The following is a 26,280-nucleotide window of genomic DNA, read 5'->3' on the forward strand; positions in this document are numbered from 1 at the left end:
TGCCCGCCTTATTCCTCAAGATGTCAGTGTAACCGAAGACCCAAGCAACAATGACTTATGTCAGTGAATTAGGGCAGTGGGGAGGTATGCTCTGAGGAATTTTAGTGGGTACGATAAGTGCCTTATTCCAGCTGGCCATCAGGCACAGGGTCTAGCATCTGTGAATGAGCGCAAAATCCATCTTGGCTGATAAGAACTGAAGATTTGAATCGAAATCTCCTATTGAAGCATGCATTAAGTTCACAAAGCAAGAAAACATGCTCCAGATGGCTAAGTGGAGTATGACATATGACAATAATAGCTTGTTTCCCAAGGACCTGAAATCGGTCTTTAAATAGGGGTCATTTTATAGTGCAGATAAGTGTACATGGCATAGAAGGTGGAAATAGCATATGCACGTTCTCTTCCACTGTGCATCACATGTGCACTTTACATTAGGTATTCAAGTGAAGTATATGTAATATGGACAGTTTCTTTTGGTCTTGAAACATGATAGAGCTGATTGTTCGACCTCCCACGTTAGGTTTTTGTATTGGAATCTCGCCTCTGAGAGTAATGTTTGTAGCGCAATGCTTTCAAGCAACGCACTCAGTGCAGGTGGGTTTTTCTCTTGTGAACCCTGAAACAAAAAATTAATGCTTCTCTTCTAGGCAAGTGTTTAAGGCGCAGCGCCACAGCACACTTGTTGCGTTACGTATACTTATAACACAATCGCATTAGAGAGAACATTTTGAGCAAACCCCAGTATCCAATAACGCTCTCCGATTGATCCAGTTAATGATGACATTGTAGCAGCATTGCTTTAAAAAAAAATGGGTGGTCATGCAGCACCGAACCACGATCCTTGGGGTCATGAGGAGGAGCTTGGGTTAAATGTCACATAAAGGCGGCCTTGTGTATGTGCCTCGCACCACAGAGTAGGCTACAGAGTGGGCAATAACATGTAGTTAAAGTGGCCAATTAACCTCAATAGTTAATGTTGCCAATTAACAAAGAACATAATAACAAATGACAGCTGCCTGACGTGTTGTAGCAGTGCCAGCGCGCGGCAGTTGCTGGAAATACGAGCGAGGTACAGAACTGGTGTGTTGTGCCATGCATGATTGGTCATGGCAGCCGAAGATATTTATAGTGTACCAGCTGCGTGAAGTGGAGGTAAGAGTGAGTGGCATTGTTCCACAGCTAGAAAAAGAGGTTTTAATACGTGTAGCTGTGAGTAGCATAATGGTGCATGTCGAGATGCATGTAGGGGCCTCTCGTGGCTACTTGGTAAGGGTTTACTTAGGAGTACGCAAAGTTCTTGCTGAGCAGCTGCGTTTTTCACTCTTTACAATTTAGCCTCAACATGTGCACATTTACAATAGCTTTTCATCTTTCTCTGCACAATGTCAGACTGAGTGTGATTTTGCAGACATTGTGCTGCCAGATGTCCCAAGGTGCTCTACGCCACAGTCGCAAACATTTTCACTCAGTTTTCAGGACGATTGAAATGATTACACCTATCAGCCATATTTGGAGGATGTGGAAGTGTAAGTGTGTCTGATCGATTGATGAAACTTTTATTGACAAGGATTGTAATTGGCATATTTGTGGAGCAGGTCGACAGAGGCTGTAGAGGCCTCTGTCGACCTGCTGGCAATTGCTCATACACACTCATACAGCACTCCTTGCCTGGACGACCTGGTTAGGAGTGCTGCCTGGTCGTTCAGGCATGCACTGGTCAGCTTGACCTCCCACAGCTCCAGGGCCACATTACACTGCTTTATCTGCTGGGGATTTTGGGAACATGTTCATGTGATACGTGTTAGTGTTCGGTGTAAGCGATGTGGGTGGTGTACGTTCGGGTAGTGTGTCTGATGGCTCAAATATTTGCTTACAGATATGTTGGTCAATGCAGTTACTTTAACCATACAAGTTTTGTCAAGATATTCCTGCTTAATAGTACCTTTTGTCAGTAATACTCTGAAAAGCCCTGCTTTCTGCAGGAAAAATGTGAAGGATGCAGCTCAGAATCAGAGCAGTTGTGCTAAAGGGAATATAAATTTGTTTTACAGTTCTGCCATTCAACCAGGATTTCCTCGCAAATTCATTGTGCATGAGCAAAACCTCCTGGCGCTTACGAAGTTTTGCAGGATATGCCACCTTCCTGCAAAGCCGTCAGTACAGGTACGGGAATCATTGCTTTTATGCAAAGCTGTTGCAACACACTTAAATTTCGTGTTCTTATTTTGCCAGCCCCATTACTTCTTCCTTTCTTACATTCCCAATATGCATGTATCAAAAGACAATGCAAAGATATTTCTTGCATGTTGTAAGTTCCAGTAGAAAAGAAACATTTTTACTCACGTGTTCAAGCACCTATGAAAACAGCAGGCTATACTTAAGCCACACGGATAATTCACTGATCATTAAAGGCAGTGTTTGTTGGAATACCCGAGCTTAAGTGATTACTAATCATTCTGTTCTAGCTTTATTATAAAACAAGTGTTCTGTCCTAATTTTCTTCATTCAATTCTATGTAGTAATCGCATAATAGGAGCTTTAATCTTGCATTCTGGTATGTATAGAGGACTATGTGGCTGTTCTTGTGTACGAAGGTTTCTGGCTCTCTTGCCATTGTCACATCAACCTGCCAGGATGGCCACACTTTGTATTAGCACAGTCAGCCAAAGAAGAAGCGGTTTGCCATGGGCAATGTCATTCCTGCTGCCTCTATCTTGTTTACCGGGTGAAGTCCCACACAAGTGCTGCGGGTGCTCCAGATAGCCGGTATTGCGTGCTTCACCAAGCGAACGTATGATCGCCTACAGAGAGATCTGTTGATCCTAGCTGTGCACAAGGTGAGCATGATTAGCAGTGTGCTTGTGCCCACTAGAGAAAAGCTTTAGTATCAACAAGACCATGAAGCTAATCTGGAAAAAAAAAATTTGTTTGAAGCCTGTTTTATATGCAACAGCATTACTAGCCCCATTGATCGAAAAGCCATGGTTGTCGGCATTGAGGCTGGGTTCAAAATCAACAACCTGAACAACCTGAACAACCTGGGTCACATAAGACCCACGGGTGGCTGTTTTGGAACAGCCACCTGCCAGAACAGCGGTGCATCATTTAACCGCCGCACTGCTTTGCCAGAAATGGTATGAGGACTTCTGGTGCCCTATAAAACCTGCCCAGCACATTGTGAGGGAACTGCCCAACATGGCCAGTGGAAAGGCTGTGTTCTTGAGGCTGGATTCAAAATAGACAATGTGGCAACCTGCATTGCACAAGACCCATGGGTGGCTGTGTTACAAACAGCCACCAATGGGTCCACTTGCCAGGACAGTCGCACGACTTGTGTAAATGAATCACTGACAAGAAAGATGATCTTCTGAGGCGACACCACGAGAGAAAACGGCAAACTCTGCTGGAGAACGTTGTTCATCATTGTGCCGCTTTATGTTTTGAATACTGCCGGCTCAAAAGCGGACACATTCGAAAACAAAACTTCGCTGTGGTGGAGTAATGCTTTCGCATACTGTATGACATGCATTTTTTATGTCATACTACTTTGCCCATTAATAAAGCTGTGTTGTTGCATTGTCTCATTGCATTACACTTCTTGCTTTCTCTCTTCTATTTTCCTTACTTATGACCCTATACCACTGTTTATATATGTGTTTACTTTTCATTCTAGCTTTGCGAACGTGAAAAACGATCTCTTTTGAGCTGCTTAAGCAGTACTGGTGCCCAGCTGGCAGGTGACAGCCGTGCCGATTCTCCAGGCTACTGAGCGAAGTATGGGACATACTCGCTGCTGGACACCTCTCTCAACCGTGTAATAGATGTGCAGCTTGTGCAGGTAAGAGACCGTTCTGGTTTTGGTATGTGGAGCATACTTGCTTTTGCCAGCTTTAACTTTTCTTTCACTTCCCATTGCAGTCAAATGAAGACACCAACAGTGGTGCCATGGAACTGGAAGGGTTGAAGAGGGCGCTGAAGGCCCTTGATGACGGAAAAATCCATGTGAATGAATTGGTCACAGACAGGCACACCCAGGTGCGCAGCCATATGCAAAGAGAGCGGCCTGATGTCACCCACCTCATCGATGCTTGGCATATTGCAAAAGGTTAGCGCTTCACCGCTTTCAGTGTATCATTGGTCTGTTGTCTGCCGGGAAACTTCACATCTTGAATGACCACTAGCACTACTGTCATGAAACACGGAAGGCCAAGCAGGAGATTAGAGGTTGTCACATTAGCAGAGTACGAAGCTTTTGCTGGCATAAATGCGGTCATCATTGTGTTCCATCCAAAAGAATAACCTTTCTTGTAAGCTGCAAATGTAGCAGCCATATTGTGACAAAGCAGTATTTCGACCATTTCTGACCATTACAAACATAGTTGTGCTGTTCACCATGCTCAGTGGTCTTGTCGTATATAACAGTTGTGTGTTCACATTAGTGTTCTTTCGTGCGGACTACTATTTACTCATGGACACTGCGCAATTTTTTTTTAGAAAATTAGGCACAAGAGTTTCGTCATCATCATGGAAGACTAACTGCAGTTGATAGCTCTTGGTGATGCAGATGTGGTAATTACTTTTTAAGCAAGGCAGCTAACAGTACTTGCCTGGCCTGCCTTCTTTTTTTGTGTGTGTGCAGGGCTAAAAAAGAAGCTGCAGGCTGTGTCACGATCACGAGGCTGCGGTCTCATTGAAGAGTGGATCACGTCCATCATCAACCAATTCTACTATTCGGTGAAGATTGGTGCGGGCGGAGGCGAGCTGGCAGTGGCTGTTTGGAAATGTTTCCTAAGCCACGTGCAAAATAAGCACTGCAACCACAGTGATGACTATCCGCATTGTGAACATGGGGACCTGTTGCCCAGAAAGTGGATTTTTGCAGGTATTTACGTCATACGAGGTGACTTTTCCATTCATACTGCAGGGATAACCTTTGCTTTTCGTATGCTGCAGATCTAAACAATGGCCCTTGGTGGTCACCAAAGACACTTTTGACGGTATGAGATTATGATAAAGCGTTTGGTTGATGCATTTCAAATGAGGATTGTATACCTGCTCATTGATGCGCTCATGATTTATTCTGATAGCCTTTTTAAATGTTTCTGCCTGTATGCAACGCTGTATTTTTTTATTTGTGTGATCAGGCACTGACAGCTTTGTAAAGCTGCAAAAGATTGTCGAAAACCGTTGCCTGATCATCGACATCAAGCAAGTGTCACCATCATGCCAGACATCGAATGTGGAGTCATTCCATTCACTAATTAACAGGTTCGCGCCAAAGTACTTCACGTTTTCCTTCTATGGAATGCTGGCAAGGTAAAAAAGCACCACGTCTTTACATACACTGATGTAGCTGTGTGTTGGTATTGTAAAACATGAGAGTAATATGTTCAAAATAGGCATGTTGCAGTGTTAGAAAACTATTTATTGTTCCTGCATGAAAATATCAGTATGAGATTGTTTTCCAAAATGGGAGCCGAACAGGTACATGACATGCTACTGCAAAACTGTAGGCAGGCTGGCTCCTTGAGCTTTGTGCAAAGTTATGGCTACACCACATGACCGCAGTTTGACCACTTTTGACATTCTGCATATCCCTGCACAGGTCACAACTGGCTGCACTTCATTATAATGAGAATGCGGACAGGTCGCAAGGCAGAACCTCCGTGGGTGAGCGTCAGTGGACGGTAAAACACCCCAAGGCAAGGAAAGGCAAGGCAGTAGCATGTCCAGTCAAAGAGCCTCCAACTGACGGTGCGTACACAACTGCAGAGGGAAGGCAACACTTGAATGCCTATAATTCAGGCACTATGCTTTTTCCATTGCTGGTTTCCCATGCACGATCCAAAATACTGGGCTACAAGAACAATATTGCGTGTAACAACAGCAAAGAAGTGGTTGTGGCACTCTTTGGCCATACCTGGCCCTTGCGCCACTAAGCAACACACATTCATTCTACTTCCAGTTAAGAGCACTGCGGTGCAAAAGGATCTAAACGGTTGCACCATTCGACATTAGCAGTGGAAGCTTTATTTTAAATAGTGCCTCTGATATATTCAATGAAATTTTATTTCAGTATGAACACAGTATACTCCCGTTAAGACGAACTTGAAGGGACCAGAAAATTTGTTCATCCTATCAGAAGTTCAAGTACCCCTAAAAATATTTGAGCATTATAGGTCTATCCGTACCATATTTACTCTCATAAAGATAGTACTTTTTGTCACAGCAGCATGCTTATCGCAAAAATTATTCTTGTGAGATTCAGTTATTAACCTTTGCTAATGATTTGTCTTCCGCTTTAGATCGAGCTTCAGTTATTGACTGCGTCTTCCTTGACTTCGCGAAAGCTTTCAATACCGTCTCACATCGACTACTATTACTGAAACTTAGCACACTCCATTTTGATTGTAACTTGCTTAAGTGGATTGAATGTTTCTTGCAGAATAGAACACGGTATGTTTCTGTTAATGATCATGACTCTAAATCATGCAATGTAACATCCAGTGTTCCTCAGGGGTCAGTCCTAGGGCCTCTTCTTTTTTTAATGCATATTAATGACGTGCCTGATTCTGTTCTAACATAAGGCTCTTCGCAGACGACTGCGTTCTGTACCGCATAATTTCTAATGAGTCGGACTTCTCCGTTCTTCGATCTGACCTAAATAAAATTTCTTCTTGGTGTGATGCATGGCTTCTGAAAGTAAACATTAACAAATGTAAAGCAATGAAGGTGTCTCGAAAGAAGAACTAGTCCATTTCTCAGGGCTATATTCTTAACGGTTGCCCTCTTCAGTTCATCGACAGCTACAAGTATCTAGGTGTCCATATCACTAATAATCTGTCTTGGCAGAAGCATAACCACCATGTTATTAACAAAGCTAACAGTTCCCTTAGTTTCCTTCGGCAGAATTTTCGCCTCACTCCTGTTCCGTTGAAACTACTACATAAAACACTTGTGCGTTCTAAACTCGAGTACGCTTCATTGATATGGGACCCGTACACTAGCTCGTTAACATAGACCATAGAATCGGTTCAGAACCGCTCAGATAGGTTTATCCTCTCTAACTACTATCGCTTAGCCAGCGTTTCTCGCATGAAGCAAAAGCTTGAACTACCTCTCCTTTCTACTAGACATCGAATTTCCCGCTTATGCCTGTTTCATAAAATATACTACACTAATAATGAGCTACAGATGACACTTTTCTCGCCACCGAGCCATTTGTCATTCCGTATTGATCATCGAATGAAGGTTGGGGTGCCGCAGTGTAAAAGCAATGTATACCTCGAAGCCTTCATCCCGATTACACGTCAAGACTGGAATCGCCTTCCGCATCCATCGTCACTATCACAGACCATGACGTGTTGAAATCGGCTATTTGTGACCATGTGCTGCCTCATTAGCTTTTTCTTTTTCTTTTGCCACTCCTCTCTGTAATGCCTGTGTGGCCTTGAGATTAAATAGATGAAATTAAATGACAGGCTGCGGAGGGAGGGCAAAAAACATCTGTGAACATGGTGGAAGGGATATTCGCCAAGTACTGCGCAATCGGGTTCTCCACGGAAGTTCTCCGGGTAGTAAAATGCAAGAGAAATATACTCTTGAAAGTGGGGCCATAACCTGAGGATCTGACTTCACAACAGCGCCACCTCTCACAAACACTGGTGGAGGATGGCGAAAGTTTGCTTGGTGATGCTAGTCCCCGTGGCAGGAGAGAGGAAAAAAAACTTGGAGAGGGAATGGCAGGAAAGGGGCATGACGGTGTTGCTTGATTTGGATAGCTGTAGCTCCGCTAGTAATTGTTTTTCTTTTTTAAACATTAGTGGCCACGCTTTCCGGAGACAACCATCTAGTTAGAAAATATTTTAGGCTGGAGGGTGGTCAGTGGCCCTTTAAGCAGGTTTCTTTTACATTGAGTACTATGGGAAACCAACCAAATGTCTCGCATTGTTTGTTTTATAAAGAATTTATCTTAACGAAGTTCATCTTAATGGCAGTCTACTCTATTTGCAATTATCCTCTCTCTGAAAGGCTGTTTTATGCAGTGTTAACATGTAACATATGGATGCACCTGGTGAACTCAAATAATTTTTAGGGGTACTTCTGTTAAAAGAAACAAATGTTCCGCTCCCTTGAGGTTTGTCTTGAAGGGGTGTACTCTATATACAAAATAAATGACAACGGTAGATTGCAAAAGATAGTGATAGCACATAGGTGCTTCACTCTGTTGCAGAGCAACCCACAGTTCACTGCAATTAATGTCACTCCTTTTAAAAAGTTCAGGTTGTGAATATCTTTGCCTAAGGTGGATATGGGGTATGCAGCACCATATCAGTTCTCCAGCTTGCCTAAGGAGGGCAGGAATCCTCAAAGCTGTGTTTGTTTTCAACTAGTAGCAGTCATTCTTTTTAGATTTCAAACTGATTACCGGCACTCCTGCTTTGTGTGCATTAATAAAGTAGGGAGACGGCAGGTACCCCACTTGTGGATCAGTTTAAAATAATCTGATGTGCTTTTGTTTGTTTGCATGTATCTTCTGCAGAGTATGTTGGCCAACTGCTTGAAATTGTTGAAGACTTTGTGGAAAGCAACAGATTTGGCGCTGCTCACCTGACGGCCCTACCCCCTTTGCCACCTCTTACAAGCCGTTTTGAAGCTGTGGATAAGGTAGATCTAGTGCAGGACCACCTTTCACGGTTTGCACCAAGAGAACACCACCCCAGTGGTTTGGAAGACACAGATGATGAGAGTCTGTGATGTGGTTACACATGGACGAGACAATCAATGCCATATATATCTAACAAGTATGTAGGAGTTAATTACCTAGAGTGACACGTGCTGTGGGGATGCCATGGTGAAGGGCTCTGAATTAATTCCATGCAGAGTGTAGAGGTGTTGCAAAACGTGAGATGTGTCGACCACTGTATTGCCCCGAACGTTTTTAATGTTTGTTCTTGTTCAAAGCCACGGGCACGTTGCTTTATCATTCTTTTTTTGACGAAACAAGCGGCTAGGTTTACGTCAAGTGATTGCAGTCATGCACAAGCGCTTCTGTATTGTTTGAAGTTGTTGTAGTTACTTTTTCGCCTTATCTTGAATACCCTTTGCCAGCTTTAAATTGAGTGCAGCAGAGATTCTGTTCTTTAACCGGCAAGCATGTTTGTTGCTATTGACACGTGTACTTATCTTTATCGGGCGACCACGTTTCGCCACTTGGCAACTGTAATCGCACAGCGAGGGACGCGCCTGAATGTATCCGATGTTTCTGGAAAGTTATCGATGCTTCTACCCGGCTGTCTGTTGTCGCCGAACCTTGTGTTATCTGATTTCATCGCGTAACGCGAATGGTGTAGAACTTTGTGGAAGGCACACGGGTCCGAACGATTAATCTGGAACATTCTACGACTGCTCTATAAAAGCCGACGCGCTTGATCCGCTGATCAGATTTTCGACGATCGCCGACTGTGTTCGCCGCTATCGTTGTGCTTTAAGTGTAGCCTGTTTTGTGGGCACAGGTTCGCCCAATAAAAGCTAGTTTTGTCTTTCACAGTACTGCTACTGTGTTCTCTCTTCACCGTCACTACCACGTGACACTATCATGTACGACCACCCATTCCTTCAGTTCTTCATAGGCGCAATTCAAGCCAATGGAGTTTCTTAAGGAAACCTGTCATGCCTGCTGTACTATTAATTGTCACCACTGCGTGACACCTGCTGGAGTTGTGGTGTATCCGTTCATGTTCCGGATACCCCCTACAAGTTCTTGTACAAGGGCTCTTTGTGCAGCGCCAGAGGAGCTGACAACATTGCAAAAAGCTAGCCATCGGCTACTAAGTGTTGAGCCTGAGTTTGGGCCCTGCCAGATGAAACCCAGCAATTTGAGCGTGTTGCTATATTCAACAACTGAGAACACTCCAAAAAAAGGTGGGTCACATTTTTTTGTCGCCCTGGAAAGCCCTGCAAGGATGTGGTTTGGATACGTGGTTTTCAGTCACATGACCAGCACCCAAGCGAGACGATACTTGCATTCATTGAAGAAATTCATTGAAGAACCCTGGCAACAACCACCACAGGGCAAGCAGCATCGGTCATTACATACGCTGCTGCACCATGCAGTCCTGAGCCATGCATGAGCCTAAACAAGATAACGAGAAAAGATGTGTATCCACTGCCTCGTATCGATGACACTCTCGACTGTTTACAAGGTGCAGAACATTTCAGTTCCTTGGATCTGCGCTCCGGGTACTGGCAAGTTCCAATGGCCGAACCTGATCATCCGAAAACCGCATTCGTTACACATGTAGCGGCAGCAGCATCGGTGTCGCACGATAGATGACGTAGACGCTCGCGTCTACACAAGACACGAGCGGCTGGCACGCTCCGGACGGGCTAGCGTTCCGAATTGAAAAAAAAGAATGCTACTCTAGGAGATCGAGTGCTGGTTCTCCCTTTTCTGCGATAGCCCGACACTTTACCAGTCTACGTGGTCGCTCGTCACCACACACCCGATGGCCTCTACGAGTTTACCGTCATGCCCTTTGGGCTGTGCAACGCGGCTGCTACTTTTGAGCATATGATCGACACCATCCTTTGCGGCCACAAATGGAAGTCCTGTTTGTGTTAACTCGATGACATCGTCATCTTCTCATCCGATTTTCCGACACCTCGCTCACCTGCATGAGATTCTGACCTGTCTCGCATCCGCCTGCCTACAGCTTAACCTCAAAAAGTGCTGTTTTGCTGCGAGCAAGCTAACCATCTTGGGTCACAATATCTCAAAAGACGGCATCCTCCCGGACCCAGACAAGCACCGCGCTGTTACAGACTTCCCAAAGCGCACGTCTATCAAAACCCTGAGAAGTTTTCTTGACTTATGCTCTTATTTTCGTCGCTTCGTATGCAATTTCGCATTCATCATGGCACCCTTGACAAGTTTACTTTCCGCCAGTAATTGCATAGCAGCGTGGACGCCTGAATGTGATGCATCATTTCAGCAGCTGCGCCACTTGTTGACCTAACCGCCGATTCTTCACCACTACGACCCTGATGCTCCCACGGAAGTTCATACTGACGCCAGCAGAGTCGGCCTTGGCGTGGTCTTAGCGCAACGGAAAGCTGGCTATGATGAATATGTCGTCGCCTATGTGAGCCGCACTCTAAAGAAAGCAGAATGAGATTACTCCGTCACAGAAAAGGAGTGTGTAACGATCATCTGGGCACTAAGCAAGTTTCGCCCATACCTTTATGGCCATTCTTTCGCCGTAGTTACTGACCACCATGTCCTTTGTTGGCTTTCTTCGTTGAAAGACCCGTTGGGACGCTTGGGATGTTGTGCGCTTCACTTGCAAGAGTATGACATCCGCGTCACGTACCGCTTAGGCCGCAAGCACTCCGATGCTGATGCGCTCTCTCGCTCCGCACTGACGCCTAATTTGGCGTCTTTATTACCTTCCTCGTCCACACTGTCACCGTTGGCCATCACTGACATGCTCACAGAGCAGCGCAAGGACCCAACACTTATAATGTTACTTGACTACCTTGCCGCTCCGTCTGATGTTCCTTCGACACGAGCACTGCGTCGCCAAGCAACCCACTTTTCTGTGCAGGACAACATTCTATATCGCCGCAACTACATGCCCGACGGTTGGAAATGGCTCCTTGCTATACCTCGTCTTATGCGCTCTGACATCTGCGCATCTTTTCACGCTGATCCCCTAAGTGCTCATGCTGGCGTCCTCAAAACTTACACAAGGTTGCGTCAGCGTTATTATTGGCGAGGCATGTGCAACTTTGTGCAAAAGTACATTCCGTCTTGTACTACATGCCAACAAGGCAAGACACCTACCCAGTGTTTAACAGGACCGTTGCAGCCGCTACCGTGCCCGTCTCATCCATTCGACCTCGTCGGCATCAACCTCTACGGCTTAGTTCCATGTAGCGGGTGTGGAAATCAATGGATTATTGTCAGCGTAGACCACCTGACTCGCTACGCTGAGACTGCAGCTCTGCCAGCAGCGACCACTCATGACGCTGTTTTTTTCATCCTTTGCAATTTTGTTCTTCGTCACGGTGCTCTCCGAGAACTACTGAGTGATAGAGGCCGTGACTTCCTGTCAGAAGACGTCCGAGCCCTCCTCACTGAGTGCAGGATAATTCACCGCAAATCAACCGCGTACCGTCCCCAAACCAACTGTCTGACCAAGCGGTTCAATCGCACACTTGGCGACATGTTGCGGATGTACATTTCATCCGATCGCTCCAACTGGGACACCGTACTCCATTTTGTTACGTTCGCCTACAACACCGCTACGCAAGCGAATACCGGCTTTTCCCCCTTTTTCCTTGCGTATGGCCGTGAGCCTTCATGCCCTTTGGACACAATACTGCCGTACCAACCTAATGCTAGAGAGTATACTCCGCTTTCAGAAGTCGCCAAATATGCTGAAGATTGCCGTCAGCTGGCACGTGCCCTGTCTAGTGAGACTCAAGAACGTCAAAAGACAAGACATGACCGTACTCATCAACCACCGCACAACTTTGTTCCTGGTTCGCTTGTGTGGCTTTGGATACCAGCCCACATTCCTGGCCTTTCTTCTAAACTCCTGGTATGTTATCACGGTCCATATCGTATCGAGGCCGCTTCACCGGTCAACTACATTGTCGAGCCGCTCACAGTGTCACCAGACCTGCGTCGTCGTGGACGAGAGACAGTACATGTCAACTGCCTGAAACCGCATTACGACGCGCTCATCTTGTCCGCGCCCTGAGTCGCCAGGATGGCTATGCTTCGATCCCGGGGCATTGTAATAAAGCAGACGCACCCCTGTGTATGTGCCGACTGAAGAGGAAGTCTAAAGACCGTGCCGTGATCGCGAGCGATCCCCGTGTTATGGACAGTCCTTGCAGTGCCTTTACCTAGCGTTTCACAACGTTGTGAACGACAATACACCTCGTCGCAATACATGCAGTGCCTTCACCGAGGACAGACCACAAACTCGAGCAGGAAATTACAGAAGCAGTAGCACTGATGACAACTGTCACAACCCAATGTGATTAATAAAGGAAAAATTAGAGATCCACCCGTTCGTAGCAATTGCTACAAAGGAAACCCATACGGGTTCCTCGAAAGAAAAGCCTCGCAGTGGAAGAAAAATTTGTCCTGGTCCAGGACTCGAACCAGGGACTACCGCCTTTCCAGGGCAGCTGCTCTACCATCTGAGCTAACCAGGCGGTTGGCAGGTGCAAGGGCGAAGTCGAATTTGTCAACAACACGAAGCAAAGACAAGAGTTTGACGTAATAGTTCTGCGAAAACCTGCAAGGTGGAGTGAAAGGGGAAATCAGACATCACCCGTTCATAGCAATTGCTGCAAAGGAAACCCATATGGGTTCCTCGAAAGAAAAACGTGGATGTCTGATTTTACCTTTAATAATTAATTCTCTCCTCCGTGCGGGTTTGCGCAGAACTATTACGTCAAACACTTGCCTTTGCTTCGTGTTGTCGACAAATTCGACTTTGCACTGCCATCTGCTAGCCGCCTGGTTAACTCAGATGGTAGAGCGGCTGCCCCGGAAAGGCGGTGGTCCCGGGTTCGAGTCCCGAACCAGGACGAATATTTCTTAAACTGTGTGACTTTTCTTTCGAGGAACCTGTATGGGTTTTCTTTGTGGCAATTGCTACGAATGGGTGGATGTCTGATTTTCCCTTTTTTAATTACTTCTCTCCACCTTGCGGGTTTCCACAGAACTATTACATCAAACCCAATGTACTCTCAAGAAGCTGTGTAAAATTATGGCTGCTCACTACAGAGGTTTTGCTGTTAAGCACAAGCTGGCAGTAGCACCGCTCGCAAAGCACTTAATTGAATTGAGATACTCCCTTCCCATGACCAAACACCCATATTCATCATCATATGCGAACTGGAGTTCATGTGGAGAATGGCTGAAGAATACATCACAGAAGGAATTGCCAGACCAACTATGACGTCACACTGGGTTATCACGTGGAGGTTTGTCATTTACTGGAAAGGAAAACCACAGATTTTGGCTTGTATCACAGCACAACCTGTTACTGTGTGTGTTGTTTACATGTGACATCAGCTCATGGTGAAATCTCTCATGTGAAATGTGCTCACTGCTTCTTCGTCTATGTGTCACTATTTCCTTTGTCATTTTCTGTTCTGTGCATTGCCACAATGATGTATTGCACTCCCAATATGTAATTATTGTTACATATTTTGGCTTGTATCAGAGCCACGGAGCAAGAAACATTTAGGAGTGGAAACTCCGCTGTTTGCGGTGACCAGAAAAGGTCACAAGCCGTTCTGGCGGCCTGGAAAGAAATTACCGCTGTTGAGAGCACGCCGAAGCCGCATGCCCGGGCGCTGCATTCTTTTTTTTTTTCGCTGTGGCTTCTCCGACGCGCCGCATAGCGCCGCCACTGTATACGGCCCCATCGGCGCATACAATTGTGACCTTATCTGGTCGCCCGCGCTCGCTCGCGCTGACGGGAGTTTCACCTCCTACATGTCTTACTCCGTGATCAGAGCACAACCTGTTACTGTGCATGTTGTTTACATGTGAAATCAGCTCATAGTGAAATCTGCTCTGTTGCACAAGCCAGAAGCAGTTTTGTAGTTTTGTTTTGGTAGCATGGAAAGGAACTAACTCTTAGTAATTTACTGTAGCTACATATGAAGGACTTGCGCATACTAACACAAGAACTTTTTACATGTTCTTTCCGACACCTGTGAAGTCACTGGCCTAGGCTACTGTTAAATGCATGTGGCCACGACAAGATTGGGATCCGAAAAACTGCTCATTCAATTCATGTAAGAAAAAATAAGCAGTGAAGTAACACATCAAAGCAATATGATAAATTGCAGAAATCAGCCACTATATTTAGTCCAGCTGTTTACCAGTGTATTATTTGACATGCAATTACTCTTACCTTACATAAGAAAAGACTGGTTATAGTTCCTCTGACACATTAAGTTTCAAGCAACTGCCAAGTCACAGAGCTCTCCCTTGTTGTATAAGGAAACCAAAATTCATAGTATTGTAGCAAGGCGATTACAAGTGTGGGATAACTGCTTGACATGCCGGGAAAGCAGTTTGGGTGTGTGTCAGAACATTGATTATAACTAATACATGTACACTGCACCCTCACAGCAGTCATAACTAGAACAGTGGTGAAGAGAAATGGAGGTCTTGGATGGGTGGAGATGCGATTTACCGGTATGAGGCACAGGGTCCTGTGGGGACAAATGTTGGGTACACTTGGGAATGTTGTGCACCACCTACTTTTTGTGACTGGTGAATACTCCTCAAATGTGGGTGCGTTGCAGTGCTGCAAGAGCAGCGAAAAACAGGAAGTCAGCATCATCATTGCTAGTTTGTTTTCAAAAGCGTGTGGTGCCCTCTGTCTCAGTGCCTGAACAATGTGGTTCTGATACAGTAATTGTTTCATCAGAAACCTGGAACTGTGCAGAAAGTGGACCATCTGTTTGGCTGCTGTACTCTTCTGTGGTCACTTTCACAACCTCATCATCCAACCCACATGCCTAACCAGAGTGGGTTGTGAAAGAAAGGGACAGATTTCTCAAACTGGGCTTCTGGAACCAACGCTTGGTGCCGTGTTCACTCACAGCAATATCCACAGTTCATTACTCGATATTCACTCACAGTTCGGAATATTTGCGATTTGTTTCGGCTGCTGACAATTACACGTTGAAGTCAAATGGCAAACCACAAAAGAGCCACTTCCACATCTCCATTTTTTCTCGTCATCACTGCTCGAGCTAAGACTGCTGTGAGGATACAGCTTGCATGTAATTAGCCATGGCATATTTCGCCACTATCCAACGACTTTCTTTTTTAGATTTCTGTTCGCTTTTTTGTTCATGTTGGAATGGAGTTGTGACCATCACGAATACAAACATCAAATAAAGTACATTTATTATGCATTTATTTGTGGCAAAACGGACAACTTGACTATTATTCGGGGTATCTGAATCCTGCATAGCGTGCTGATGGAAATGCATTTCTTATTTCACTGACGACGCAGCTGGGCAATACTCTGCGATTACGACGGCCCAGCCAAATCCATATCCAGCGGACGAACTGTCTGTAGGCGGTGTACCTGTATCTCCTACAACGAGAGACCAAAAAAAATAAAAAATTAGCAAGCATCTGGGACTGAGCTAGCAAGGTGTCAACACAAGCAAACAAGTGTCCTCATCACGCAGTCCTTATTAAGCGCACCCTTTTGCAAATGCTGACAGCTGGCGCTGCTGGGCATCGTAGACCTTCTATAATGGCACGATTTGTTGTGAACGATAGTCAGCAGAAAATAAAGAGTGTAGGGCACCTCTAATGCCCATTCCCAATGTGTACATATAAATTCCCGGATTTGCGAATAAAAATTGGGAAGTAGATGGAAAGTAGGCTTGGAATGTGTGCATACTGACAAGTAAAATTAACATGGCTGCTAAGCGACAAACCTTGCATCATTTTTACCGCTCATGACAACTGCAGTGGCGAACTATACGACTATGGGTGATCAGTCTGCTCTCAAATTCGCCTCCCAACCAGGCTGATCTCTGCCGAAATATTCGCGTTCCAATATATGTATCGGGTTTGTAACATGAAGCTATACTGCTGTAGTGTGCACAGATATAAAATGTAGCGCCATCTGTGGTGTTCTGCACTGCGTAAAACAAAAGGAAATCTGTTATTACCCTACAAAGCCAAGCTGCTGCATCGTTACAGCACGCGCAAGACTCGCCATGCGCCCGTGATAGCTTCTGCTGAACGTCAACTCGACACGCGCTCACAATCGTTAAAAAAAAAGCATGCGCTCGTACGTACGTGTGGATATCAGGTGCGTTGACTAGCGAAGGTCGGTCCTCTCTCAAGGTGTATTATGCGACCTCTAAAGCATGAACATTGAGGCACGGGTGCACAAAAGTGGGGTGGTCAGTTATACACTTGTCCCCTTCCGGCAGACGGGCTGCCACCTCCGAAATTTCGCGGCAGCACACCGATTCACGGTTTGTTTCCATCGGACGACAACGACCACAGGTGCACCTGCAATGAACATACATTTGATCGTTTCTCGTACTCTAACATACACCATGCGTGCTTAGCTTCAGAGTCAGGACGGCATATGTATACAGATTCGCAAGTAAATATGACCGCAAAGTTGAGAACATATTACATCGCTATTTTCGATATAAGCTGTAGCACCCAATCAGCTGTGTCGCAGTGCTCGGAAGAAATATTCAGGGTAACAATTGCCGACCACCAACTGTCTTGCGCACAATGGCGTTCAGAGCGCGACAAGACAAAGGGCAGAAAACCTAGCTTACGTGATATGGGATACGCCATCTACGTTCAGAAATATAGCAAAGCCTATAAAAACATAACGAGCGTATCTTACCACTCAACGTTGCCGCTCCGCTCAACTTGCTGCTCGTGAATTGCAGGCATGACATTCTCCTCTTCTTCATCGCTAATAAGCGGATCGAATCTAAAATGGTTTTCTGGATTTTGGACCGCGCTGTTTTCGTCACATTCACTGTCGCCATAACAAAACAAGTCTGTGTCCTCGTACGACTCCGACTCGGAGGAGGACGTGCTTTCGGTGAAGTATGATTGGTCGGACATCGCGACATGCGCTTCGAGTCGCCACTTGTTCACCTCTGCTGGGAGAGCACGCGTACACGCGAGCAGACGACGCAGCATCGTTTTACGTCACTATTTTTTGTGGCCCACGTGACCAAGCCATGTTGAGTTTCCTCCTCTGTGACGTCATAGCATCCCTCGGAGCCCCGAAATCGAAACCGAAATCGCTCGGTATAATAATGCTATTATTAAATTATTTATCGGATATATATGAATCCCACTGTGTGTATCGTGCCCCCCGAAGCATGACGCAACGTTTGAATCAACAAACGCATGAACGAAAATTTTGATGTCTCCACCCCTTTATTATATACATTAAGAAGGTGCATAATTTCGACCGTGACTTAACATAGGTACCTTTACGTAGTTCATGTTATAATCCCAGTCAGCCTACTCACACGTAGAGCGTTAAAAATTACATCTACCATAGCATTGGCTACATTCCAAGAAGCAACGGCCTACGTTGGTAAGCCTAATACAAGTAGGCGTAAGACAGGCCAAAATTCGAATAGGAATGCACAGTACCGAATAGACCCTTTGCAAAAGTACGCCACTTGTAGAGTATATCGAGTTTCGGTTTCGGTTGCGAAAAGCATCCTGGGAATAAATTCGCCATGTTGCGGGGGAGCGCGGGCACCGCGGGAGCGCAGTAACTGCCGTTGTTGGTTCTTTGTTCTATGACGAGATGCTGCTGTAAGTTGGAGTTGTCAGGTGTCACTTGGACGCTGATTTCGACATGAGCGACGTCGTTTACCCGGTACACGGTTGGGAGAGTGACTTGTCGTGCCTTCCGCTACTCCGGGAGACGGCAATCAGCAGTTTTGTTTCGACGAAGACTACGAAGGACCGACGAAAGGCGTACAAGTTGGTGACAGAGAGCTACGTTGTTGCCTCTACAGTCTCCGCGAACTACTCCTGCAAAACGTAAGTTTTTGCGGCTTAGTGATGCCAATTTCATAGATAACGTTAGTAACAGCACTGAGAAAGCTTGCAAGGCCAATACATTTGTGCGCGCATGGATTCGGCATGTTGGGAAGCGCTTAATAGCTCCTGCACCCCGCGCGCTTGTTCGGAGCCATGTAGTAGGCTATCTGAATGAAAGGCGATTAATTTAACCGAATTTGGTCATTCAATGTTTTCAATGTGGCTATAAAGTTAGTTTTTGTAGTACTTGCAGCTTTATACACGGTGCGTGAACGCAGGCTCCAACGGAAAAAACCACTTTGTTGAAGTGAATCGCTCACCAGGGTTTTACGCTCGTGGAACTGTTGAGCCGCTTGCTGATTACTAATCCATAAAATACTTTATCTCCCGGAAAAAAAGGCGTTGTCCCGCTACCACCTGTTCAAAAAGTTTGGGCTTTTCTTCGTGAATCTGCACTAAAAAATGCTCGTGTTTCTGCTTCGCCATAACGCAGTTGAATGATGGAAGTCTCTAAAGAGGGGTAAGAAACCCAGCGTCTGATTTTACTCGAAAAATGTGGTGGGCGCCGTGCCATTACGGAATTCAGGTATCACATTTGACAGCATTGCTTGATGTCACAGCGTGTGTCTGACTACGTTAATCAACTTTGCCCCCTCAAGAGCACTTATGTGTCATTCATCTGCCCTGCAGCGAAGCAGACCTATCGGCTTCCTTTTGGACGTAAATGTGATTGTGCACATGATTGCATAAGCTCGCAGTTGAAAAGCCATGCTACATCACACGCCCACACTGAAAAAATTGCGTATTTCCCAACAAGCCACGGTCCATTGCGTATGTAAGGGGTAACGCCCCACCTCCCCCGATTGGTAACAAAAGGTCGCGTGCTTCTCATCGCAGTTGAAAGATTAAAGAATTTCGCGTGGCAATCCAGCATAAACCGGGACTGTTCTACATTTCTATTCACTTCGTTTCAGGGCTAATACCATCTTTGTGAAGCCCAGCTGCTACAGAAGCCAACGAAAAACCCTCTCACCATATACAGTCAAGGCAGCATTGTCGCTTCAGGGAGACATACTTGGCGGCCTTTGCGAGTGCGCCGCTGGCAAGCACGCATGTAACCATTTGCAAGCTGTGCTGAAGTTAGTGGCATTACTTCAAGTTAAAGGATATAATGAAGTGCCAGAGCATCTCTCATCGACAGATTTGCCGCAGTAGTGGAGAGTGCCAAGGACCAATCCGCTTCGCGGAACAAGTCTGCAGCAGGTAGACTGGCGGAGAGTAGGCGAGGGCGGGCAAGATTTGCCTCGCACCTCTCGCCTCTATAAAGGCATTGCTGCTAACGAAGACCCGAAGCAACAGGAGGAAGACATAAAGGCCTTTGCCGATGCACTGAAAGAAATTAATGCTATGCAGGAGTTCGCCAGCTTCATCGACGCTGCAGACAGCTCAGACGTCACTGAAACAAAATTTGGGACACCTTTGAAGGGCTGCCTTCTCGACTACCACCAGTCTGTGCTTCCTTGTGGATTTACAGTCTTCATATCCAAAGAGCAAGAAGTGCCTCGGCCGCAAATATGGGCAAGTGCGGAGCTGTTTACGGGCGCTTTCACTGTTCCACAATGGGAAATACCTGACACGTTCGATGGAGCATCTGCAGCATTTCTTAAGGTAATAGTTTTATATTCTATATTCATGCAACATTGCCTAAATGTAGGCTCGAACAATCAATTGTTTCAGTCCCTGCACACTAACACATAAAGTATATGCCATTGAAATTCATTTCAGAGAATATTCATCACCCCAGCGGAGGCGCAGGACCTGGAAAGGACGCCTAGGAGGCAACGAAACAGCCTAACATGGCATCAAGGACGCCTTCACCGCCTTACTGCATCCAACTTCGGTTTGGTCCTGAACCGGAAGAGGTGGACAAAGAAAGGCTTAATTAACCTGACGATTCCGAAGGACCTGTCACGCGTTCAGCCCGTCAGGTACGTTCAGGCATGGTGTTACTGAAAACATATTGCAAATGCACTTTTGTCCTGCGCGTACACTCGCATTCCTGAAGCTTCACTAAATTCCTTTTCTAGGTACGGCATAGCCAACGAGAAAGACCTGAGGTACAAGGGTACCTTGACAACTGCGGGACATCCTGTTGAAGTATTCAACTGTGGCCTTTTTGTCGACCCGTCCAGGCCATTGCTTGGAGCATCGCCTGACGCCCTAACCTTTGACCCTTGTGAACCTTCTCCATGGGGGACAGACAGACAGACAAAGAACTTTAATAGCAAGGTCCTGAGACGCTTTGCCCTAGGGCAGAGCTGCGGGCCGCTCCCACGTGGGGACTGGTAGGCCGAGCCTAACCGCCGCATCGTGGGCTCTCTGGACAGCCCAAGTTTGATGTGCATATTCCGAGCTCCGGATGGCAGAGCTCCACTCTTGTTCTGTGATGCGATTGGGTCCCTGTAACGAGGGGCATCGCCAGAGCATGTGTTCGAGATTGCTAACAGCCCCACAGTCGGGGCAAGTAGAGCTGAAAGCCTCTGGAGTGATCATGTGAAAAAGGGCCAGGTTCGGATAGCACTGCGTCTGAAGCATGCGTAAAGTGGACGCCAGAGGTCTAGCCAGTTTGCAGTGAGGGGGAGGATAAGTCCTCCTACCCAGGTGATAGTGCATAGTAATTTCGCTGAAAGTAGTGAGAGTGTCCCGAAACTCGAGAACCCCAGAGTCTGAGCTCAATCTTGCTGCCGCGCGGTGGGTTAGTGCGCGCGCTTGGGAGTGGGCAATGTCATTAAGATTGGGAAACGAGTCAAGCTGGGGGTCGAGGTGAGCCGGAAACCACGGGGGACAGTAGAGGTGAAATGCCCATACTCCCTCAGACATGCCACGAGATAGGTTCTCCTTTCAGAAGACTTCTTCGTTGCATTTGATGAAGATTGCTAACCTGAACTGAGAGAGAGAGAGAGAGAAAAAACATTTATTCGGACCACCGAGGTGGTTGCTCTTGAGGTCGAGTGGGTGGGGTCCTCATTCCAGGACTCCACTGGCCGTGGCTGCTCGACGTACTTGCTGGACGAGAGCTTCTTGTCCCGCCAGGGTATCGCCGGTCAGCTGTACCTCCCACCGCTCAAATGACGTGCTAGGCGTCTTTAAGTGTTGAGGTTTGCCCTCGCACCCCCACGAGATGTGAAAGAGTGTAGGGCGTGTGTCGCCGCACCAGGGGCAGATGCCGCGATATGTATGTGGGAACATTTTACTGTATCTGTGTAGGTTTGGAAATGTGTTGGTCTGTATAAGTCGGAGAGCTACGGCATCTTCAGTGCTGAGCTTTTTGTGAGGCGGGGGATAAATCCTGCGGTTGAGTCGCTGGATCTCCAGTCGGTCGCAATAATAATAACCTGAACTGAAAGTTTCCCATGAACACTACAAGCGGGTGATTGGACAGATGGGGATAACTCGCACACAGTGGGCAGACTTCGTTGTCTTCGGACCGCACTTTATGATAGTGCAGCGCGTGTACGTTTCGCCGAAAAAGAGTGGAACGACATGGTTCATATGCTAGACAATTTTTATTTTGACACTTTGCTCCCATTCTTCGTACAGCAGGTGAAAACATGAATATTGCATGAAGAGCTAAACATTTCTGCAATAAAGGCAAGTAAGCTTTTGTAATAAACAAATCCATTTGTAAGAGTTAGCAGCAATAAAGCAATTTTTCCCACCAGTCACTCACTTTCGGTGATCAAAGGGCTTTGCATATAGCTCAGCACGGCACACACTGACCATACCTGGTTAATCAGTGGACCCAGGGAAAGTGGTACTGCCCTATCAAAGATGTGGTAGCACTTGATTCGTTGTATTCTCCTTTCGACGTGAATTCGGAGTGAAGCGATTTCTTGTGTCCGCTGCACGTCATCCTCCTCAAATTGTTTTTGTGTCAAGAAAGGTGGTAGATTCAGGCCGACCCCTTTTTCTTGAAGTAGATCCTTGATCTTAAAGCCCTTGTCGGCCATGACAGTGTCGCCGGAAGCAAATTTTAAGTCCGGAAAACCACTTCTGATCACTATTTCGCGGTCGGAGAGCAACCCCATGAAAAGTTCTGATGCGAACGTAAGAAGACCATTTGGTGCCACGCCAATGAGAGCCTTAAACGTGTTCACCGACTTGTAAGTTGAGTACGTACCTGGCTGCAAAACGAGGGAGCTAGGTACGTCACACTTCACCTCTGTGGCATCGATGATCGCCCTTGTGCTTGGGTACAGCTCCCGAAACGCAGGAGGCATGTGCCTGTCAATCTTACTGCGTGGCACCCACAGAGTAAGTTTTCCCAGCTGGATGTACATAAAATTGATCCAACTAGAAAACACTCTTGACACTGTACTTGCAGAAACACCGAAAATATGCCCGAGATGCACGTGGAAAAATCCAGTTTTCAATTTCATCAGTATGAGAAAAAGTTCTTCCGCAGGTTCAAGCTTCCGTGGGCGTCCCTTAACGTCCCCAGGTAGGCTTTCATTTTCCAAGTATACATTACAGGAATTTTCACCTGGCTTCAGGTATCAAAGAAAGCATTGAAAGTGCTTGTAGCTAGATAATCCAGAGTAAAACTGCATGCTGTTGTCGTCATCACGGAACCTCGAAAGTGAAAATGGCTTTCTTTCTTTTTTTGCTCGATTTTCTTTGGCTTCAGCTGCTGGTTGCATTTCTTGCAGCTGCTTTTTGACATGTTCAAGCTGCTCAGTTAGCTTTTTGTTCTCTGCAATCAGCTCAATGTTGTTGTCGTTTACTGCGACGATGTCCTCTCTGAGCTTCCTTGCTTCACCTAAAGCCCTTTTAAGGTTCTGAACATGAGCAGACAGCTGTGCAACTTCTTCGCACCTTGCTTTTAGCTTCAGTTGAATTTTTTGGAAAGTGGCAGTGCACGAGTGACAAACCATATCTGCAGCAGTGTTTTGCGTCGCATGACCCTTGGCTCGTTGGCCTGCACCTTCGGATTGCTGTGAAGGTTCCCAGGTCATATCTCGGTCACTGTTACTTTTACGATGACTCAGATCAGTGTCGGGGCTTGCTGCTTGTAAAAGACGGCTTGTGAGACTCTTGCTGCAGCGCAGTGCTCGCTCCTTAGGTGGTCGACGCTGTTTCACAGGCTTGGCAAACACAAACTGCGTCGGCGCAGCATTGTCTTTCAGAAAGCGTCACCCACTGGCCACGTTTGGGATATAGTAATCCGGCTTGAAATGTTTGGAGCAGACCCTCGTAAACTGGCCGACCACGAAGTTTGGCCCTGGATCCCTTCTTATGGCGATTATTCACTTTTTGAACATGACCTTGTCCCGTGGGAACTTGTGAAATGAGACCTGCAAAAGGTAAATTATGATGTGCTTGTCCAAAATACATGTATTTCACTAAAAGATCTGGGTCACTAGCCCTCATATTCTTACGTTGCCATGGGTACCAATGCAGCTGACTAAAAGGAAATTCAGGATGGATCTAGGCACTACGTTTTTAGCACTGCATGTTGCTCACTCGCAAAAAAGTGGTTTCTTCGCTATAACTTCATGGCACGATTTTAATCTGTGGTTCATAAAAATTATCGTTGGTTTTTGAAAATAAATGAAAAGGCGCAGGCGCAAAAAATGTAATATTTTTTTTCTGATCGGGGCTTTGACTAAAATACTCGGCATGATTATGAGGAAACTAGGCAGCTATAGGTAGACCACATGCATTTTTTTTTACTTGCCGGCTGCAAACACATTTGTAGCACGTCGTACCAGACAGGCTGGCCAAGAGTGCGACGTTCGAGTTACATCATGGTATAATACAGACTTTTCGTCAGTGCAAATACTTCACCGTATCTATATAGCTTGCCTGTAGACTGCGGACACTGCGAGGAGGTCATTTATTTTAACGTGTTGTCACTAGTACGCTCGCTGCGCTGCAGTACAGCCATGGTTTCAGGGAGCGACAGCGTCTCTACCCCCTATATAAGTGCCCCAAAACGTTACCGTCCATCAAAATACGAACACATGCGTGGATAAACAAACGCTCAGCAGAAACGTCCCACGCGGTGGGCAACGAAGTTTGAGCGGCTAGTTTTGCGCAGTGTTTGCGAAGCGCGGCTTAACGCCTGCATTTAGCACGCACGGTCGTTGCATCCCTACTGTGATCACAGACGCGCGCGCGCGCGCGCGCGCGCACACACACACACACACACACACACACACACACACACACACACACACACACACACACACACACACACACACACACACACACACACACACACACACACACACACACACACAACGCAGTTACCGTAGTCTCTAAAGCGTTACCACAATGTTTCGCTAAAATAACGGAATACGGCAGCGGGGAAAGTTCGCTCCAAGCTCGTTTACGCGGGGTCAATGCACCAGGACAACAGTGGTATGTCCTCGAACAACACCCGTAATAATAGCACGCACGTATACGTACCTTCTCGCCGCTTTTGCATCGGTATCCCTCCTGGTGACATTCAGGAACACAGTAGAAGTGAACCATTGCCAAATGAATATTCTTAACGCAGACTTGCAACGTAAGAGCCTTGAACAACGCGACGCTTTCCTTAGTCAACAAAGCCGAGACAGCAGCGGCAGCTGACGGCACCCCCACAACATGGCGGCTGCGCACGTAGTTGCGGCGGCGGCCGCGAGCGGCGTACTTTTGCAAGGGGCCTATTAGTATGGAACTCTCAGCGATATAAAACTTATGCAGTACACACGAGTCTGTCCAGAATCGGGCGGTAAGATTCCTTTACTCTGACTATTTATTCATCATCAGTGTTACTAAGAAAAAAGCATGCTGAGCTTCTATCGCTAGATTTGCGTCGTGAAGTCGCCTGACCTTGCAGAACTTCTACGATTCTACCCTCGAATATTTCATAACCAAGAGTTCGGCTCTTGTGATCACGTGTAAGGCAAAAATCAGCCCGCCTTCCCAATGTATTAGCGGCGAGAATTAGGAGTGGCTCCCTCTCGCGTGTGACGTCACGGCCAGGACGCCGCTCGCTCCGTCTCGCTCGGCGGCCGCGCGCGCTCGTTCCCTTCGTGTATGCTTGGGGCATGGGTGGCTCGAGCCGCACTTATTAAATGATACGTCGGCTTCTTTCTGCTGCCATGCCTGAACCACAGTTTCTTCTCCTAAAGCACGTGAGTCAATAAGATTTGGGGCTTCGATATCGCAAGCTATGTAGCGTTGAACGGGGCTACTGGTTTTACAATGCATAAATGCGCCGTGTCTGTCCATAAATTTTGCGTGAAAGTAATGTCTGCAAATTCAATACGCGAAGTTGTGAACGATGCTTGGCTAAACACTTAACATTCCCTTAGAGTTTAGCTAAGAGAGACATTGCATTTTACGCGAAAAAAAATCTTGGTAATTGGCGTCAGCATGTTATCCGTGTTAGAAAGACATTGCCCAGCGAAGCTGTCATCACGATTATTATTACTCTGGTGAGTTCTTCTACCCAAATATGGACATTTATTATTACGTAAAAGAAAGAGTTAGGCGCCCATTTTTTATGAAAACGTTTGCTGCTAGTTTCCCCCCTCTCAGAAACAGGCCTCCAAAAAACGAATCGCTCATGGCTGCTTACACGACGGCGCGTCATGTAGAGTATTTACTTAGTTAATTCA

General features: G+C 46.4%; 1 protein-coding gene, 1 long non-coding RNA gene and 1 pseudogene across 3 annotated transcripts; 1 reads left to right on the top strand and 2 right to left on the bottom strand.

Annotated features, from left to right (window-relative positions):
* The first annotated feature begins 2,687 nt into the window (after positions 1-2,687).
* On the top strand, positions 2,688-9,145 carry LOC135915570 (uncharacterized; annotated as a pseudogene).
* A 6,801-nt stretch (positions 9,146-15,946) lies between these two features.
* On the bottom strand, positions 15,947-17,668 carry LOC135915575 (P2X purinoceptor 7-like). The gene is made up of 4 exons (XM_070528988.1): positions 17,442-17,668; positions 16,933-17,089; positions 16,265-16,311; positions 15,947-16,151 (listed from the first exon to the last, which is right to left on the bottom strand). The coding sequence occupies exons 1-4, from the start codon at positions 17,666-17,668 to the stop codon at positions 15,998-16,000; spliced, it is 585 nt and encodes a 194-aa protein (XP_070385089.1). The 3' UTR covers positions 15,947-15,997.
* A 3,809-nt stretch (positions 17,669-21,477) lies between these two features.
* Positions 21,478-25,413, bottom strand: LOC135906206 (uncharacterized). 2 transcript variants are annotated; one of them, XR_010565673.2, is made up of 3 exons: positions 25,082-25,392; positions 22,006-23,964; positions 21,478-21,551 (listed from the first exon to the last, which is right to left on the bottom strand). It is a non-coding gene; the product is annotated as an uncharacterized lncRNA (long non-coding RNA). The 2 variants fall into 2 exon arrangements; XR_010565674.1 differs by lacking the exon at positions 21,478-21,551 and having other exon boundaries at positions 21,567-23,964; positions 25,082-25,413.
* Positions 25,414-26,280: the final 867 nt, after the last annotated feature.

This window comes from Dermacentor albipictus, unplaced genomic scaffold, assembly GCF_038994185.2.
Source record: "Dermacentor albipictus isolate Rhodes 1998 colony unplaced genomic scaffold, USDA_Dalb.pri_finalv2 scaffold_16, whole genome shotgun sequence".
Taxonomy (NCBI): domain Eukaryota; kingdom Metazoa; phylum Arthropoda; class Arachnida; order Ixodida; family Ixodidae; genus Dermacentor; species Dermacentor albipictus.